Below are 17984 nucleotides of genomic sequence, written 5' to 3'. Positions count from 1 at the left end.
CCTTGATTGCTTTCTCTTTCCTGGTGGGCACCCAGCCTCTCACCAGCACAGAAAGGGATGAATTGGCACAGCTGGAGGAAGGCAAATGGGATTTGCTCACACTGGATGCTGTAATGGTTGAGGCAGTGTTTGTGTTTCAGAAACTTTTCGAACAATTTAGCTCCATGGCTATTCAGAGCAGCTTTGCGCCGTGGATGTACTTTTCTAGCTATCGCGGATTCTTCCCTGCCACAGCTGAACCTCCATCCCCAAGAAATAAAATAATTAAAAAAATAAAAATAATCATGCTTTATACAACAGCACAGGAAAAACTTTACAAATCCTTCAAGGGCCAAGAGACTCCGCCTGAGAAGTGCTTGCCACAGAGCACCCAGGCAAAATCAAGATGATGCAACTTTTGGGAGGGTGGGCAGATTACAATCAGGCAATTAGACATCCCAGACCGTGTAATCGCATGCAATGAGAACACACGTGGGTGTAGTGAGGCATGAGCCTGGTGTCACCAACCACAGGCTCCTCCGGTTACCCTAAGGGAATTCTTCAACAAATGGTTTCAAAATTTCTTTTCCAAACATTAATAGGTCCATCTAGAAGTAGGTCTCCTTCTGCCATGAAAAGTAATTCCTGGAAGACTGGGAAACATCCAGGACTACACTGGAAAACACAAGCCAGCAGAATCGATCCATCATCTGTCTCATATCCAACTGTGTCTGGACTGTCAGAACGGGGAGGGGAAGAAACCCACCTCACACAATACGGATAATCTGTTAGACAGCTTTACTTCAGGGAAGAGCCTTTCTAAGCTTCTGTAGGAAGTAAGCTTAAACATCTGATGCATGAGCATATTCAGCTTTAATAACCATTACTGTCTTTCATCCCCCATTTTTAAATCTGAGAACAGCATTTAAGACCCTGGCCTCCTGTAAGCATTGCTCAGATGCTCCCCAGATGGCTTTTCCAAGGGGATTTCTAATTATTTGGGGTTTTAAAAGAAATATCCTGCAGGAATACTTTACGTTTCTGGAGGTTTCCTTCCTTCCTCTACAAATTTCTTTACCCAGGGCTTGATTTAAAACCAAACTCAAAGGAAACACTTCCAATGACTTCAATACATCTCAGATCACGTACCCTGCGGTAAAAGAGAAACTAACCAAATCCCATAAAAATAAAGAAGGTGCAGATTTCAAAAGGATTCACAGTGAAGTTTTGTAAAGAAGTAATTAGTCCAAAAGTTTCAGCCTAGAAAAATCAGGGAATAAAGAAACATTTAGCAAGACTGAGAAAGTTAATACTGCGTACAGACCACAAAGGATTAGATGTATAATCCCCTCTCCACCAAGAAAAATAAATTAAAATCGAAGCAACAATTGCGGTAATAACAAGCAAACGAGAAAAACTGAGATGCTCAAAAATATTCGAAGTTTTCAGATCCTGAACTACCCTAAACAGACCAGATTTACAAAAGTGCTAAATTCCTATCCTCTGAAAATCCACATTAGACATGCCCAAGTTGGGAACTGAAAGAAAATCCCGGTCATCTCTGGAAAGCCTGACCACTGCGCTTCTGCTTTAGAGGACAGCTGGTGAGCAGAGCAGAGCCCCTTATGTGTTTGTAAAGCAAAGCAAATTATTCTAATGAACCCATAGGGTTTGTTTCTCTCCCAAGCCATCCAAGCCACTTCCCAAGTGATGAGACTTCTCCAGAGCTGCTGCTCCGTATCCCCCAAAATGGGACACAACCCCATAGGGCATGTTGCCCTGCCTCCTGCAAATGCCAGCTGGGCAAACTGGGAGTGCTTCTGCACGTGCTATGGCACAGACCCACTGCTGGCTTAATGCACCACGCTGTGTCCTGTGCACTGATAGACCCTCACCACGGTGTCTGGTCTCTCAGGTCACACCATTAGCATTGCCCTCCTCCTGGATCAGCATCTCTGCTTGCCAGCGGTGCTTCGGGCATTTGCTGCATCGCTCGGCACAGCATAGGGCTCAGCCCAAGCGGCTGGGGGCTTGCAATTTGAACGCTGCAGAGAACGTTTCTGATGCTGGAAATACCTTTCTCCCTGGGTTGTGATAACCCATGATTTGTCAGGTTAGAGAGACAAGCCCCAACAAGCGCTGGGGTTAGCCTGGAGATGGCCATTCAGAAACTCCGCTGCCCTCTGGCTGCATTCACGGCCAGGATGCCTCACATACCTTTGGCTCTCACAGGCTGGTGGAATGGCTGTGAGCAGGGTTTCATAAAGAGACTGCAATGAAATGAAAACCCTGGGTGGGGCCACAGAAGCTGGTATGGTTCACGGAAAGGTCACACCCTTTTATTTCCCTCTGAGCATCCCATTCAAGCAGCCTGGCCTTCACCCAGGGCCACGGTGAATCAACACCCTGTGACAACGGGGTATTGCATCTCCCCATCCACCCACCGGCCTCCTGCTCATCCCATGAATCCAGCAGCAATGGCCAAGAGAAGCACCGGGAAGGATTTAATACCCAACCCAAAACCCCTCCAAAAGGGCTGCTTTTCCAACCATCCTTTACTGCAGCCATATATCAGGCAGGAGGCAAACAGGGGAGAGCACCAGCAGTGGATGTGCTGTCCCTTTCTCCCCTGTGGCAAACGAAGGTCCATTTTGGAAATACTACTTCCTTCCAGCACAAGCCACTTGATGCCCCAATACACCTAAAAGCACTAAGCCTTTCTCCTGCAGAGCTTCACTCCTCAGCTCCCCAAGTCCTAACTCCTCCCAGTTCACCCTTCACGTGCCAAATCCACACATTTCCGTTCATCCCAACCTTCCTTCTCTCCCTTGCCTGATAGTCCTTCCCACACAAGCACCACATCCTTCCTGCCCAACCTGACCACAAGGCTGGGTTTGTTCACTGAAGCAGATCAGAATGAAACGTAAGCATGACCCTTTGAATCTAAAGGATTAGGAGATGTAAAGGAGAGAGCTGACCATACAACCATGTGCAGGCATGAACGGAGGGAGGCTGTGCCACCCCACGTTGCCCTCCTGGATCCCTCTGCTAGCTCTTGCTGGGCTCAGGTCTGCAGCCCCACACTTCAGCCCCCAACCTCTAGGTCTCCCCCAGCCACTGAGTTCTATGGCTGGCTGAGCTCAGTTGTTTCTGCTCCTTTTCTGAAAAAGAAAAAGGCTGGCACTTGCTTTTAATAAACAATTTTAAAAAAAAAGAAAAGAAGAAAAAAAAAAAAAAACAAGCCCAAAAAATGGGATGCTAGCTGGGCTCATGAAGACTCTGCCTGCCCAGGACACCAGGGGATGAAGAAGAGGATACATCCAGGAAAACTGGATGCATTCCCCCAAGGCGGTAGATATTTGCACGCACACACCTCATGACAGAGAGAGTCTGCATCCCAAAGGCTCTGTAATCTAAATAGCAATATTGTAAATGTACTGCGAGAGGGAAGGAAAAAACATCTCATTGCCCCATATTATGCATGAGGGACACCAATGCAGAGGGATGGGACCACTTACATCACAGGAAAATTGCGGCAGAGCCAACTCCCAAATCCCAATTCAGGAACTTAACCACAGCCTATTCTGTGCTTTCTATTTTCTGCTAACAAAGAAAGCAGTATTTCCCTGGATTTCAGTCCCCAGTGATACTGCTGGATTTGCTGCCCAGTCATGAAATACTCCAGGAGTGGGAAGAGCAGATGAAGCTCCAGTGAGTCACGAGCAGACGCTGCCTTATTGTGCAACCTGCACAGCCAGGGTCGTGTTCAGCCCTCCAATGCTACCTCTGCTGGCGAGGCCAGGCCCAAAATGCCTTGTGCCTTTCCGTAAAATTCCAAGTTTCAGGGGTTGGGTTTGTTCCCACCACCACCTTTTTTTTTTTTTTTTTTTTTTTTTTTTTTTTTTACACTTATTACTTGGAACTGTTAAGCCAGGCTTAACAAGAAAAATCAGCCACCACCTCGTCGCAACCGTGCAGAAACACAGCGAAGCACCAACCAGGGCACCGCGCCAGACAGAAATCCAGCACTTTCAAAGCACCGGCCGAGGGGAGTGGTGTTCAAACATCCATAATTGTTTAGCAGAAGTAACTTCACAAACACACACGCTTTTGATTGCGATCTAGCCACCACGCGCGCAAAACAGGGTTTCACTCACCCACCACCCCCTCACTTTCTGACTCCAGGCATGGGGCGGCGAGGCAGGGCAGCCTCCCCCGGTGCACGGGCGCGATGAAAGCTGGAGGAAGGCAGCAGGGTAATTTCCTTACCTCCCCCACAGATATTTTTTTTTTTTTTTTTCGCCCTTTGTCTGTCTGTCTGCTGGGGTAACCACTGTCAGCCCACAGAGGGACACCAGGCAAACCATGCCAGGAGTCCCTCTTCCCATGGCTCTGGTGCAAGTTGATTCCCAGCAACCCCCAAACCTCGTCTCTCTCTGTCTAAGCAGCACAAACCAGCCACACAAGGAAGTTCTGGATACTTTCTCCCTTTCTTTTTCTTTTTTTTTTTTTTTTTTTTTTCTTTTAATGCCTTTTCATTATGGTTTCCCTGGGTAGATGAAGCAGGTAACCCAAAAGGGCAGAGATGCCTGGGAGGAATGAGGGTGCTGTGGGGAGAAGGGGCTGGTGGACATCCCCTGTGAGCTTGCACAGCCACACTCACAGCCCTCCCACCAAATTCCTGCATAAAGCCAAGTGGGAACGAAGGTTTTGAAGGAAAATGGGGAGCTCCCGACAAGGCTGAGGAAGGGGCTGCCAAGCAGCATCCCGTTAGCTCAACCCAAGCCCAGCCCTCCTCAGCCATGCCCCATGCCCTTGAGAGCAGCCACAAGGCACCGGCTCTCCCTCCCATGAGCTGCTGGATCCTGCCCTGCACCCCATTCTTCCTCCCTTGGGAGAGGGCCCCACCTATGGGTGATGGACTAAAGGGGAACTCTCAGCCCCACCATCATGCCTCCCTCCACCGAAGTTAAGACCAGGGACTGTAGTGAGACAATGGAAAAGCCAGGTTTACTGAAGGTCTGAAGGGGAACAAGGGCACCTTTGCAGCGCCAGGGTGATTTTCCAATATGTAAATAGGAGAAAGACAGTAGACCCAAATCTAAAATGGGTGGCCTAGAAGTGGTAGGTGGAATGGAGGTTTGCAGGAAGGAAAGGCTGGGGATGAGCTTAGTGCAGACCTGTCTGTCACACGAAGGCAGCACTGACAGGGGAAACTGCCCAGGACCTGCATCCTGGTGACTTCTGGTATGTTCACAACCCAGCATCCAACTCCAGGACTGTGACCACAGGCACAATGTGTTGATAGCCAGAGCTAGTGGTTTGGGACACAGGTGCTAAGCAAGCAGAAAGCTTGTGAAGCAGACCGCTCCCCGAGCTGTTTTGGGCCTGCTTCATGAGGAGGCAAATGGCGCTAGAGAAGTGCCTGTGCCTTTCCATCAACCACACAGAGTCCGAACAGCAAATTTAGGTGTAGCTGTCTCCACTATAGATGTCTAAGATTAGGTGAACTCCACCCAAAGTGTACTGAGGCATTTGTCAGGTTCAAGAATAGGTTAAACTAGTCATCAGAACTAGAAAGCTCTGGTGCTGGGAACAGAGGAAAGGAGAGAAGTGCCCTAGATCTGAACTCTAAACCAACAAGTTGTTGAGGGATGGTGTGCATGATCCTCTATCCAGACCCTTTATCCAGAGCATACAGACAATATTTGGGACCATGGCTTCCAAAACTGAGATTGGTGTCATGCAGAGTAAATGAGAAAAAGAATCTCTGGATCCTGTTTTGTTTTGGTTTGTTTTTCACAGAAGGTGGCAGCTGAGGTCCTCTGTGCCTTCCCCAAGCCATCAGCTCCTTGACAAACTGTCCATTCACTGTTCCCCCCCATCTCTCCCAAGGCACCACAGAGCTCGACGGACAGTGACAGACCACGTTGCAGCTCGTGGATGAGTTTCTGGCAAGCAGACACCACCTTCCTCTCCCCAGAGTCCCTTGATACAAAGGACAAAGCAATGCCTGTACCAGCATCACCAGTCCATGCTGCTCAGCCGATCGACATCATCCCAGCCGGAGAAATACCACAGTTTCTACTGGAAGGGAGCAGGAGCAGCTCCCAGCAGCAGAATGCCCTTCTTTGTCCAGAACGGGGTGCAACCCTCTCACCCCTTGCCATGTTCCCACTCGCCTTCCCAGCTCCCAGCCTTCAGCCCTTTCAACACCCACAGTTTTTCCACTCTGCTGCAAAGCGATGAGAAATTCCCTGCCAGAGGACATTGTTCAAATGGGTTATTGAAAAGAAATGCAATTCCCTACTCCGGGCGAACAAGCGGCTTCTTTTTCCCTTGAGGAAGAACGATAATAGCACAGCCAGGGAAAAAAAAACCTATCCCCAAAGCCTGTTGTAATAATATTAAATAAGAAACCAAATGGGTTTGGCCAGGAAAATCCCAAGTTCAAAAGAATAATTGCTCGAAGAGATTTAAGCCTACAGCTGAGTCACTAAAATGAAGAAATCTCTCCTTGTCCATAGAAAGCAAACAAATCTTGGGTCACGCAGCAAAGCTTCTGTATGTCCTTGTTAGAAAGAAAGAAAGAAGAAAGAAGCCAAATGCAATTAATCATAGTCTCAGAAGAAAGGATGAGATCTTTGTAATTAGCTACCTAGGCTCATCTTTCCACTTTTGAAGACTAACCCAACCTTCTTCTTTCACCCTTCACTCACAGCGCTGCCACAGAAGTCTGCTACAAACGCCAAATCACTTCTCTCCAGGGTACAGGCTCACCTGCAGCCTGCAGTCCTCTAACAGCTTTGCAGTAAGCGTACAGGGAGGGAGGAACATTTGCAGAGAGCAAACAGAGCTTCTTTTCTTCATCACCTTTTGTGGATGAGCTGTCATGGAGTTTGCAAACTCTCCAAGAACCTGGAGACTTTGGCTGAACTGCAGGAGTTATTTTCAAGCTAGGTATTTTATATCCCCAATCCTGATCCAACTGAACGATGACCAGAAAACACCAATTTAAAAAAAAAAAAGCATACAAGCATGAAAACGCTTTCCAAATGGTTAAGATTACAACAGCTTGTGTTAAGAAATCGGCTTATACCTCATCCTCAGGTGGTGTAAATTTGCCTGACCATCACCCTGCCCATAGAAACCATGTTCTTCATGTACGCAGTGTTTATACTGAGGTGAGTGGAGAGGGCTATATATTAAGAGCAAGGTCTCCAGCAATTAAATTCAATAGGGCGAAGCCAGCTGGTGAGCAGCTCCTTTAATTGCAAAAGGCGAGGCCACATTCCACAGATGACATGTGCCTAGGTTTGACTGAAAGTCACAATTCCTTCGCTACAGCTTCATTCGAAATTTTGGAAAACATGGGGAAAAATGTGGTACTTTAGAGAGAGGAAGAGCTGGAGCTGGTGGCTACAGCTTAGAAGAGGAGGTCATGATCTGACATCCAAAAAAATCCTATGCAAATTGAAACAAGCCATTCAACTTCCCTGGGGGGTCCCTTAATAAATAAGCGTTGACAAATATTATTCCAACAACAAAAACAACAACAGACCAGCTCTTTAGGTCAAGTACATCAATGGTAAATACAATGCAATGGAATAATACCAAAATGACATCAGCTGAAGAACTGAGAACGATGTCTACCCCCTCTCTTGTATACAAACCACTGCTAACATATGAATAATGCTGTCAACAGACGGGGAACTCTGGCCAGCTTTGTGGTAAGGGAGAGCAAAGAATGCAGAGTGGACAGAAATCTCCAGTTTTGCTCTTCCATGACAGGGCAGAAATGCTTATTTTCCAAGGAAGGAGATTGGGTCATTCTTCTCCAAAAAAAAAAAAAAAAAAAAAAGGCAGTGATTACACAGCTCCAAGTACAGCTGGAGCCTTCCTGTACAAATGTGGGAAACAGAGAGGGATGATTAACAGATAATCTGTGGGATATGGCAGCAGAGCCAAGGAGCCTTGGATACGTCCATAATGCGACACCCACTCCTTTCCCTCCAGGTCAGTGCCGCAGACACAGCCAGAGGTGCTGGGGATGCTCTGGGGGCTGTTCCGTGGCAGAGAGCTGCCTTCATCTGCTCTCAGGGCTGAATTCCCACCCACCGCCAGTATCAGCCAAAACACTAAAAATCAGTAGATTGCTCCTCCAAGCTTTGCACAGAAATCTGCCAGAGAAGCTAAGCATGCCGTCAGAGCAAAGGTGGGATGTGACTGCGGCAAAGGTGGCTACCGAACAGCCAGGGTGGCCTCCCTGCCAAATCAACTCTCTGCACAAGAGCGGTCAGAAAGGTCCTGTCAGCAGGCTGGGGTTTGTTCCTTGTTAATGGGAATTCCTGCCATCCTTCCAGGGCGATGCACAGATCCTGAATGGAGAAAACCAAACGCCGCCGGCAGCTGGGCTGCTTTTCCCAGTCCTGCCACGGCACCGAAGAGCAGCCCCGAAACCACTGCGATGGGAGGCTCCGGCGGCCAGGAGCAACTGCGAGGCGAAGCTGCCCTCCTCCGGATGGAAGGGAAACAACCCCCCTGCGATGGGGAAGTCAAAAGCTATGTAGTTTTTCAGGTGCGGGTCCCTTACTTTTACATAATTACGAGCAACATTCACCTTTCTCAGGGTTATGTTGCAGGCACAAAACGTTAAGGATCAGAAACTTTCCAAATAAGCCCGGGGAGTCTGGAAGCATCCTGCTGTCTGACAGGACCGAGCCCTGACATCCAAAAGCCAGACTGCATTCAAATGCCTCGAACTAATTAACGGAAACAGGGGATTCTCTCCCACTGCTGATTTTCCTATAAACCAGTGACTGATGCACACGCAGGAAAGTGAAACCCCATGAATTTTTGCTAGACAACAATGCTACTTGAATGTTGATGTTTAAATATGGACACATAACCACAGATTAATCTGAGAATTGAGGTAATCTTTACTTTCAGACAGTTAACCCACAGAAGGGATACAATCACTGTATTTGATTAAAAATAATACTTACTAAAACCCCACTCAACCATCAACCTCTATAAATCCTGAATTAATTAATATTACGTACATCCCCAATTCTCATTTTATGTAACTCTATAACGACTACAAAATGAATCCTCCTAGCCAGCCTTATGTCAACTGGCCAACACAGAACAGGCACCAACCTCAAAAGGATCAAGGAAAACCTTTTCAGGTTTCAGGTGAGAGGAAGAAAACTCCAGAGATTGTCTGCAGCAGGTAATTTGGCCCAACATTACCAAGGTACAGCAGCAAGCAGAGTTTTCAGGGGCTACTCCCTGAGGCAGCAAGGTTAAAGTCTTCCTTTCAATTAACCTCTGCAAGGATTTTAGACGCAAAGTAGCATCACTGCAGCACCCGAACGCGTGCAGACGCACATCAGGGTTCAGAGAGCAAGGAATGATGCCTAACATCAAAACCAAGTGCACCCTATGCAAAATGCCCAGGTGACGTATCGCCATATACAGTGTACACCGGGTATGTAAGCGCAGTGTTTATGGCGCCAGGACAAGGATCATGAAAAAAAAACCCCAAACCCAACAATGACATTCAACTTAGCTACCTGAAGTTCATGAAAATTGATTTTTAATGAGATAGCATCGCTGTACAGATGAGGGCAGGCGGGTCCCATGCTGATAAGGCAGCCCGAGATCACCATGAGGGTGAGAGGCAGTGACAGGCAGCACAGACGGACAAACCGACAGGGACACCTAGACGACACTGACACTTGCCGACGACACTGACACTTGCCAACGACACTGATCCTTTCCAGGGCAAGCCCAGTTCCTGAAAACCAGAGCTTCCCCTAATGATCTTTAGCCTCTATCCTAGGCTGTATACAGCTCTAATGCTCACAAAAGTCGAAAAAAAAAAAAAAATTATTTCCATGCTAACCTGAACCTGCAGAAGCAAGTGTCCATAATAAAAGAAGTAGACCAAAATAAACACTCAAAAGTTCACAAGGTGTTTTGGTTTTTTTCCCCCACTGGGAACCTGCCAGGAAGATTACAGCGATGTGCACTTCCCTGCCTGCAAAGTTCTCTGACACACCACAGCTTTTGAGCTTCCTTTACTAGTAATGAACAGAGACAGGTAAATTCAGCAAAAATCAGGCATTTCTTGCCTACTGCAGCACATAAGAGAAGGTGGCAGCCCACTACGACGGGCCAGGCTGCAGAAAGCAAACAGGGAAGCGGCAGGCATATGCTTCGTCTTGCCGTGACAGAGCTAGACCTCCTCACTCTTTTCCCCCCACTGTCCCAAGCTTGCTTTCCCCTTTCCCAAGGTCTTGCTCTATATTGAGCACCCCCCAAGCACACCAATTTTCCCATGAGTCTCACAGTGCTACAGATTTCCATTTCTCAGTTGAACAACACCATTTCTTAAAAGCAGGCTATGCGGCGCGTGCTGCTTTTCAGCACACTCAGCTCCAAAGAGAAGACAACCGGGAGACAGACCCCCATATCTCACTTCAACTTGTTTTTTTAAATTATTTTAAGTAGACAGAAGATGAGATTTTCAACAAAGTCTCCTTAAAAACAGCGGGAGTAGTTCTTTGTAGCAGTACGGAACGCAAAATTTTGAGTTCTGGTACAATCCTCTACTGCCACCAGCAGTAAGATATCATCAAAAGCTGGGGGGAAAGCTAAATACCTCTTAGCAACTCCCTCAACGGTTGCCACAAAGCCAACACTGAACAAGTGAGCCACTCACCCGAATTTGGTGGAGACAACACCTCCCAGGGCAGAGCCGACGATGATACCAATCCCAAAGCAAAGACCCAGCTTCCCCAAAGCATCAGCACGTTGGGAAGGAGCAGTCAGGTCTGTAATAACTTTCTGAGCACCTGCAGGGAAAAACAATCCCATGAAAGAAGCTTGCCACGGGCTCTAAGCAGCGACTATACAAATTTGTAGGCCACAGAAACAGTGCCTGACACAAAATGGTCCTCGCAAGCCCAGGGCAAATGCTTGTGCACACCACTGAGTGGAATTGGTTCAGACCATCAGTTGTAAGAAACAAAAAACACTGAAACCACTCAAATAAGCCACTTCACAAGTGGTAAGGAAAGGCTTAACAGGCTATGAACTTGAGTCCTCTTGTACAAGTTACATGCATAAAAGTTGTTTATGGTTCTTACTAGAAATATCTAGGAAAGGCCAACTAAAGCAGAACAGCTTGGTGGGTAATGGAAGGTATTTTTGTAATCACATTTCATTTTGACCAATATGCTCATTTTATGAGGAGAGAGGCAAAAGCTGCCCTACGCAACATCCTGGTTGCAAGAAGGCAGCTGAGAAGTTTGGGATAGCACTGCTGCCCACAAGTATTCATCACCCGTGTCTGAATGGTGAAGTCCAAGCAATTTCCTCAAGATGATACGGGAGGATGGGTCTGGGACTACGGGCTACTAGCCTTGTTTTCCTGCTCCTTTCCATAACCAATACACCTGCTGCTTCAGAGTCACAGAATCACAGGATCATTCAGGTTGGAAAAGACTCTTGGGATCATTGAGTCCAACCATCAGGCCCACTCTACAAAGTTCTCCCCTACACCATATCCCCCAACACCACTTCTAAATGACTCTTAAACACATTCAGGGATGGTGACTCCACCACCTCCCTGGGCAGCCTATTCCAGTGTCTGACCACTCTTTCTGTGAAGAATTTTTTCCTAATGTCCAGTCTAAACCTACCCTGTTGCAGCTTGAAGTCACTCCCTCTTGTTCTATCGTTAATTACCTGTGAGAAGAGACCAGCACCAACCTCTCTACAATGGCCTTTCAAGTAGCTGTAGAAAGTGATGAGGTCTCCCCTCAGCCTCCTCTTCCTCAAACTAAACAGTCCCAGCTCCTTCAATCGCTCCTCATAAGATTTATTCTCCAGGCCCTTCACCAGCTTCGTTCCCCTCCTCTGCACTCACTCCAGCACCTCAATATCTCTCTTGCATTGGGGTGTCCAAAACTGGACACAATACTCAAGGTGTGGCCTCACCAGTGCTGAGTACAGGGGGACAATCACCTCCCTACTTCTGCTGGTCACACTATTTCTAATAAAAGTCAGGATGCCATTGGCTTTCTTGTCCACCTGGGCACACTGCTGGCTCATATTCAGCCCCTTGTCAGTTCTCACCATTTCATCCCTGATGACCATCAAATGTTCCTCCTTCCTTCCTTCATGCTGTTGAGCTTGTTGACTTCCAGCAACATGAGCAAAAAGAGAAGAGTTGGGCAATAAAAGCAATTTGGAAAGCCACTCAGTCCTGACTGAGCTCACCTGGTAGCCCATGCATGAACACTGCTGGCAGCCTGGAGAGGAAAAGGAGGGGGATGCTGGTGGACATGGACATGAGCAGGAAGAAGGCACTTCCAGACGCACAGGAGAGAATTAAGGCTGCTCGTGTGCCAAATTGATCCGCAAACCTGGTAAAGAAATTGTACAAGGTTGTCAGAAGTGGAACCGTGCAGGTCATTACAAGCGTGACGCACACAGATGGGTGGAGTTGCATGGCCATCTCACTCTCATTTATCTGCCATGGAAAGTACTGATCAGATTCTCAGAAGTGCCCAGTTCCCAGAAGAGGACTAGATATTCAAGAGGAGCTCAGCTCACTGGGTCTGTGAGCTGAACAACCTCTCTTCATTGCTGACTACTAGCAATACAAAACTTTGCCTTGAAAAAAAAAACAAACAACAAAAACCCAACAACCACAAATAACCAAAAGCAAAAAACCAACCCCACCCCACCCCCTGCAAAACTGGAAGCCTTGCCTGGAGGAAGAGTGCAAGGACCACTGCTGAAGCACCAGCTGCCCACCTGGGAATGCTGGCACAGACACTTTGGTGTAACAGGGGAATGCACCAGCAACTGCCACCGCTCAGCCCATTTCCAGACCCCTCGTAAAAGCACAAGATAATGTGCTTAAGTCTCCTCCCCTGGCGTTTCAATGAATAATGTGGTTTATCTCAGAGCTGCTAAAGACCAGAGGCAGTTTCAGCAGCTTAGCTCAGTAAGTCCTTCAATATTATCACTTCAGAGCGCATGGCACCCTCAAATTTCACTTTGTGACTCAGAGTTGGTTCAGACCAGGGAATCACAGTCACTGATTTTTTAGTTCAGGTTCAATGGCAATTGAAGCTATTCCAATTTCTTTCCAGAGGACGTTCAAAGCAACGTTGCTCATTCAGTATCACTTAAATAAAATAAATAGATCATTTTCTATTTTGATTTGATAAAGGCTTCGTGATAGTGACTCAAATTTGCCTCTATGCAAGGAAGAAAACCCAAATCAGACAGATTAGCTTTTTAAAGTACCTTGGAGCTGAATAAAACCTGAACCAAAACCTGAATTGGACAAAGTCTGAGAGTACCGCAGAAAGGGTTCTGAGCAACCGGGACTAAGATGACCATAAAACGCACCTTAGATCGTGTTTTTCACTCCAATTCCTCCTTCCTTCATTGTATTGAAGTTGCATATTACAGTTAGCAGATGAACGTTACCTTGCATAGCAGTTAGTTGTGCTTGCACCAAAAGAAACAACTCCCTCAAAAAACGCCAAGACTGGTCTACAAACAAAGCTAAGCATAAGTAATTAAAGGTTTTCATGTTAAGGAAGAGGTGCAGGTCAAAACTTCATTGTTTACATGAAAACCAGGAAAGTTTATATCATGTGTTTGTAACCTAAAGTCCACAATTCACTACACAGTTCAGGGCATTTTTAGTTTAGTTACTAAGATTAAATTCATCGTCTCATGGCTGTTTAGGAGCATCAAGCAAGAAGAACAAGGAAAACTGACCTAAGCTACACATTTTTTTCTCTCTTACCCTTCTCCTTCACATTTTCTCTTTTCAAAGCAGTCTCACATCTAGGAAAATCCTTTTTAATCTCAGACCTACATTACAAGTTTTGGCTTCAATTTGGCAATATACACCTTCAGTCCCATCTACACCGGTGGGAGTCCAGACCCAGATGGATTCTGGTTTGCCGTTTTCCTTCCCTTCAACATCTCTTCTGGACATCAGTGAATGACGTGCACAGAGGAAAACCAGATTTCAGATGGCACCAGATCCGGAACAGAAATATTACTTGAGTTTTGTAGATTAATAGAAAAAGCATTCAAATTGGGCCCTTTGCACCGTCGCTCTTCTTAGGAACGCATTTTCTTCCAGGCTGCACTGGAGAATTTAATGTTATTGTTATTAATTTTAAAATGTGTATTATGGTAGTGTCCAAGGGCTTTTAGAGATCAGATTCTTGAAGTGCCACACACCATGTGCCAAGTTCACAGTCTACATCAACCAGAATGGCAAATCCCATGTAGGAAAACCAAGGCACGTGCCAGCTCCGTATCCATTTATTACTTTGTTGATCAGTAGCAGGACTGGGAAGAAAAGCTAGATTTTTTTCAGCCTCATTTTAGTTTCCTATCACTGGATTATGTTGCTTTTTCAAATTTTTTTTCTGCTTTTTGGGAATGCATTCCCCCACCACTCGAATTTTTTTGGGCTCTTTACATTTCATTAGGAACAGGAGTGTGTGTCCCATGGGGTAGAGAGGCAGAAAACCCGAGTCTTTTCCACTCTTTTCTTGTTTTGATAGATTAGTTTACAGATGCATCAGTTCTTAAAGATTCATACAAGTCTAGTTTTGTATTCAACACCGATGTAGATACAGTGAGATTCAGCTGTAGAAATAACATGACCCTTATTTGTTTTCTTTGACAGCTCTACTTAACATCAATAAATATCCTCTTTTTTAGATTTCCCAGTCGCAAGACATTTCTAAGGTTACACATGGCCATAAAATGTTTGCAGGATTAAGCTGTTAGGACTTGGGCTCTGAGGACTCTGATGGTTTAAGCCTGTTCCCAGTATATTGTTACTCTTAAACGTGTGTCATTAAAACATAGTTAAGTTAATATAAAGGCTGCTTCTATGTTGCAGTATTTCTAACTGTAGTATTTATTTTCCCCTTGCCCATTTATGAAATCTTCAAACATTTCAACAGGATCATGAACCAGAACTAAATTATTTTTTATTAAAGTATAAAAAACGTCTGGCCTTTTTCAGCTATGAAAAGGGTCATGAGAATCGTTCCCACTTACCTTCCGAAAATAGGACCTCCCACAAGCTGGAGGACACCAAAGGTTGTCTGGAGGTAGCCAAACCCCACTGAATCCAAACCTAGGCTCTTTGCCAAGTACTAAAAAAAAAAACACAAAAAAACCCCAAAACAACAGGTCAGGGGAAATGAAGTATGCCATATTTCTGAATAAAAAGAGCTTGATGTCTGTGTTAGAGAGGACTACAGCTCCAAAAAAGAACTTTCTTCAGATCTCCATACCTACGGATGAAATCTATCAGACACAGGCTGATTAATAAAGACCAAAAGTCTTCATCCCACATCACCCACTGAAGAAGATCAGGGAGATGTGACTAAAACCATCAGTTTTGCACCAGGTGACAAACCTGAATCACCCTTTACCTTTGCAGCCCAACACAGCTGAACATATTCAGCTACTGCTAAGGGGGATGAGCTAGATTTTAAGTAGCCTTCCTGCCTCTGGAGCCTGTGCCTGGGGCAGCCCAAGCACCACCCGGGAGATGAACGTGGCAAGGTCTTGGAGCTGTTGTTTAATTGAGCAAGCCGGAATCAGTGCAAATATAACATGGGCAAAACATCGCCTTTACTTATAATCTGGATGGTACACCCACAACCTGATACCACAGATTCACACCTTGAAGAGCCACGATCCTTTGGGGTTTTTTTGTTTAAAAATCGTATGCTCAAGGGACAGCTATTTCTGATTCCTCTTGTTGTTTTGTGCCATCTGCTAAGAGTTGTTTAAAACTCTCAGCCTAGTTCAGCTCCCAGAAGGTGTGGAGGTGCCCCAATCTTGCCTACTTCCCCAGTACATGCTCTGCACCCAGGTCCCCAAAGCCCCTGTCACTGATCAGTGATCGACTACACCGATCTCCCATAAATAAATTGCCTCTCAGCCTTCGGGCTCAGGGAATCCCAGGCTGGTTTAGTCCCAGAAGGAGGGAGCAGTTTGCGTCTGGAGGCACAAAACCAGCAGAGAGATCTCCTAGAAGGCACGGGCTCACCAGAGACAGAGGTGGACAGGCGTATTATAGATCCAGGAGCTCACGAGAGCAGGAAACCTGACTGGCAGAAAAGGATCACCATCCCTGGACGTATTTAAAAGCTGTGTAGATGTGTCACTTAAGGATATGGTTTAGTGGTAGACTTGGCAGTGTTAGATTTATAGTTGGACTCAATGATCTTAAGGGTCTTTTCCAACCTAAATATTTTTATGAAACCAGACAGAAGAGTCCAGTAAGTGAGAAGCAATGATTCCCACTCACAGCTGGTTTATTCAATCCTCAGAAAAACCCACCTCTGATCTGAAATCTCGGATTTCTGCAGCCTGCTTGTTGGGTCATTCTCCTACTGCAAGCAGGAAGATACAAACTACACCAGCTTCACCCAGGGCTACCAGGCCAGGGAAGGGCTCTAGGTGCTACTGCGGTACAAATAATAAACCAGCTTTCACTGCCTGGGCGTACCCTGAATACAGTCACAGCTTGGCTGCTAGGTAGGAATACATTTCCCTCTCTCCTGCTAAAAATGCTCTTCTGACTTTACTGGAAAACTACATAGCCAGGCATTGAAGGCAAGACATGCTGTGAAGCAGGACAACCCATACTCACGGGCATGACTCCCATCTGCATGAAGAGGAACGTCAGCTCCAGGGTTGCAATCAGGTAGGCAATAAAGATCACTTGTCCCCTCTTGACCTCTCCTCGGTATCCGCTTTCCCCCAGGATCTCGGTCCTCATTCCTGAGGCTTCTTCCTCACCTCCAGAGCTTGCTTTTGCATTCATAGCACTCATGGAATGGCTTACTGCAGGCTGACAGGCCAAAAAATGACACAAAGGTGCTTTCTAGCTAGGAGTACAGAGCATAGGTAAGGCGCAGAAGCTGTGTGTGCAGTTCAAAGCTTACGGATGTGAAAGGTGTTGAGTCAGCATGACAGGAATTTACTTTTTCTTTCTTTCTTTCTTTTTTCCTTCCCTTCCTTGCCAGGCAGGATCAAAGGCAACCACGCATCAAGCCACAGATCCCATTCTTCAGCCTTGTCCCAGGTGGGCTCGTTGCTTCAAGGACCATCACAACAAAGACCAGCTTGAGAGCCCCAGCAAAGTGAAAGCGGACATTGCCCCAAGCAAGAGCACGTGATAAACTCTTCAGCTCTTTAACTGTTTCACTTCTTTCACTTTTATTGCCTCTGGTGGCAATGAAAAGATGACTGTTTTAATTCTTCTTCAGAGACACTTCGATTTTATTTTTGAAGGTTGCAAGCGAAGCTTGCAGTAGATTGCAGTAGATTTATAGAGAATCTTGCAGCAGATTTATAGAGATTCTGGAACAAAGCTAGGTCTTAATGAAGGTAGATTGACTCTCATCAACACCTCTAGCTGAGCCATTTTCCCTCCTTTACCAGGGAGGGAACCAAATTTATAGAAAGACTGAGCTAGCAAATGTTCACATGTGACTCCACTCAGACTACAAATTACCAGTCAATCCCAAAATTTTAAAAAAAAAGAAAGCATTAAATCCACAAAAATTGTGAGGCTGACTGCAAACTGGGGAATTAAATAAACAAGACTCATTTTTCCTTTGGGGGTTTTGTTTGTTTGCTTGCTTGCTTGCTTGCTTATTTACTTAGGATTTTATTTGTTTGTCTGCCTGCTTGTTTGCTTGGGGGTTCATCTGTTTGTTTTCTTACTTGTTGAAGCCTGGATGTCTGGTTGAGCATATCTTTATCTTAAAGAGAAAAAGAAAGCAGAGATCCCAATGCCCTGATTTTGTAGGATCACAGGACTTTTGGTAGGAAGGGACCTCAAGAGATCTCACCTACCCTCCTACTTGAACACATCAGGTCAGCTTTGGCTTTTTCGAGACAAGCTTTAGAAAATCTCCAAGAGA

The 17984-nt window shown here is 46.0% G+C and overlaps 1 protein-coding gene across 2 annotated transcripts in view; it reads right to left on the bottom strand.

Moving 5' to 3' along the window:
• The window catches only part of SLC67A1 (solute carrier family 67 member 1), a 63316-nt gene extending 45894 nt beyond the window's left edge, over window positions 1–17422 (bottom strand). The window contains exons 1-4 of one of the 2 annotated variants that reach the window (XR_012586819.1): window positions 16706–17422; window positions 15097–15194; window positions 12268–12413; window positions 10706–10838 (exon numbers count right to left, since the gene is read on the bottom strand). Coding sequence is in view for 1 of the 2 variants with exons in the window: in XM_074585716.1 (XP_074441817.1) it covers window positions 10706–10838; window positions 12268–12413; window positions 15097–15194; window positions 16706–16888 (560 nt within the window). In the remaining variant the exon portion in view is untranslated. The remainder of the gene's footprint in view (window positions 1–10705; window positions 10839–12267; window positions 12414–15096; window positions 15195–16705) is intronic. The other variant, XM_074585716.1, reaches the window with a different exon arrangement.
• Window positions 17423–17984: the final 562 nt, after the last annotated feature.

The sequence above is a fragment of the Larus michahellis genome, chromosome 4 (assembly GCF_964199755.1).
Source record: "Larus michahellis chromosome 4, bLarMic1.1, whole genome shotgun sequence".
Taxonomy (NCBI): domain Eukaryota; kingdom Metazoa; phylum Chordata; class Aves; order Charadriiformes; family Laridae; genus Larus; species Larus michahellis.
The sequence above is the reverse complement of the archived record's forward strand: the minus strand, read 5'-3'. Positions and strand labels throughout refer to the sequence as shown.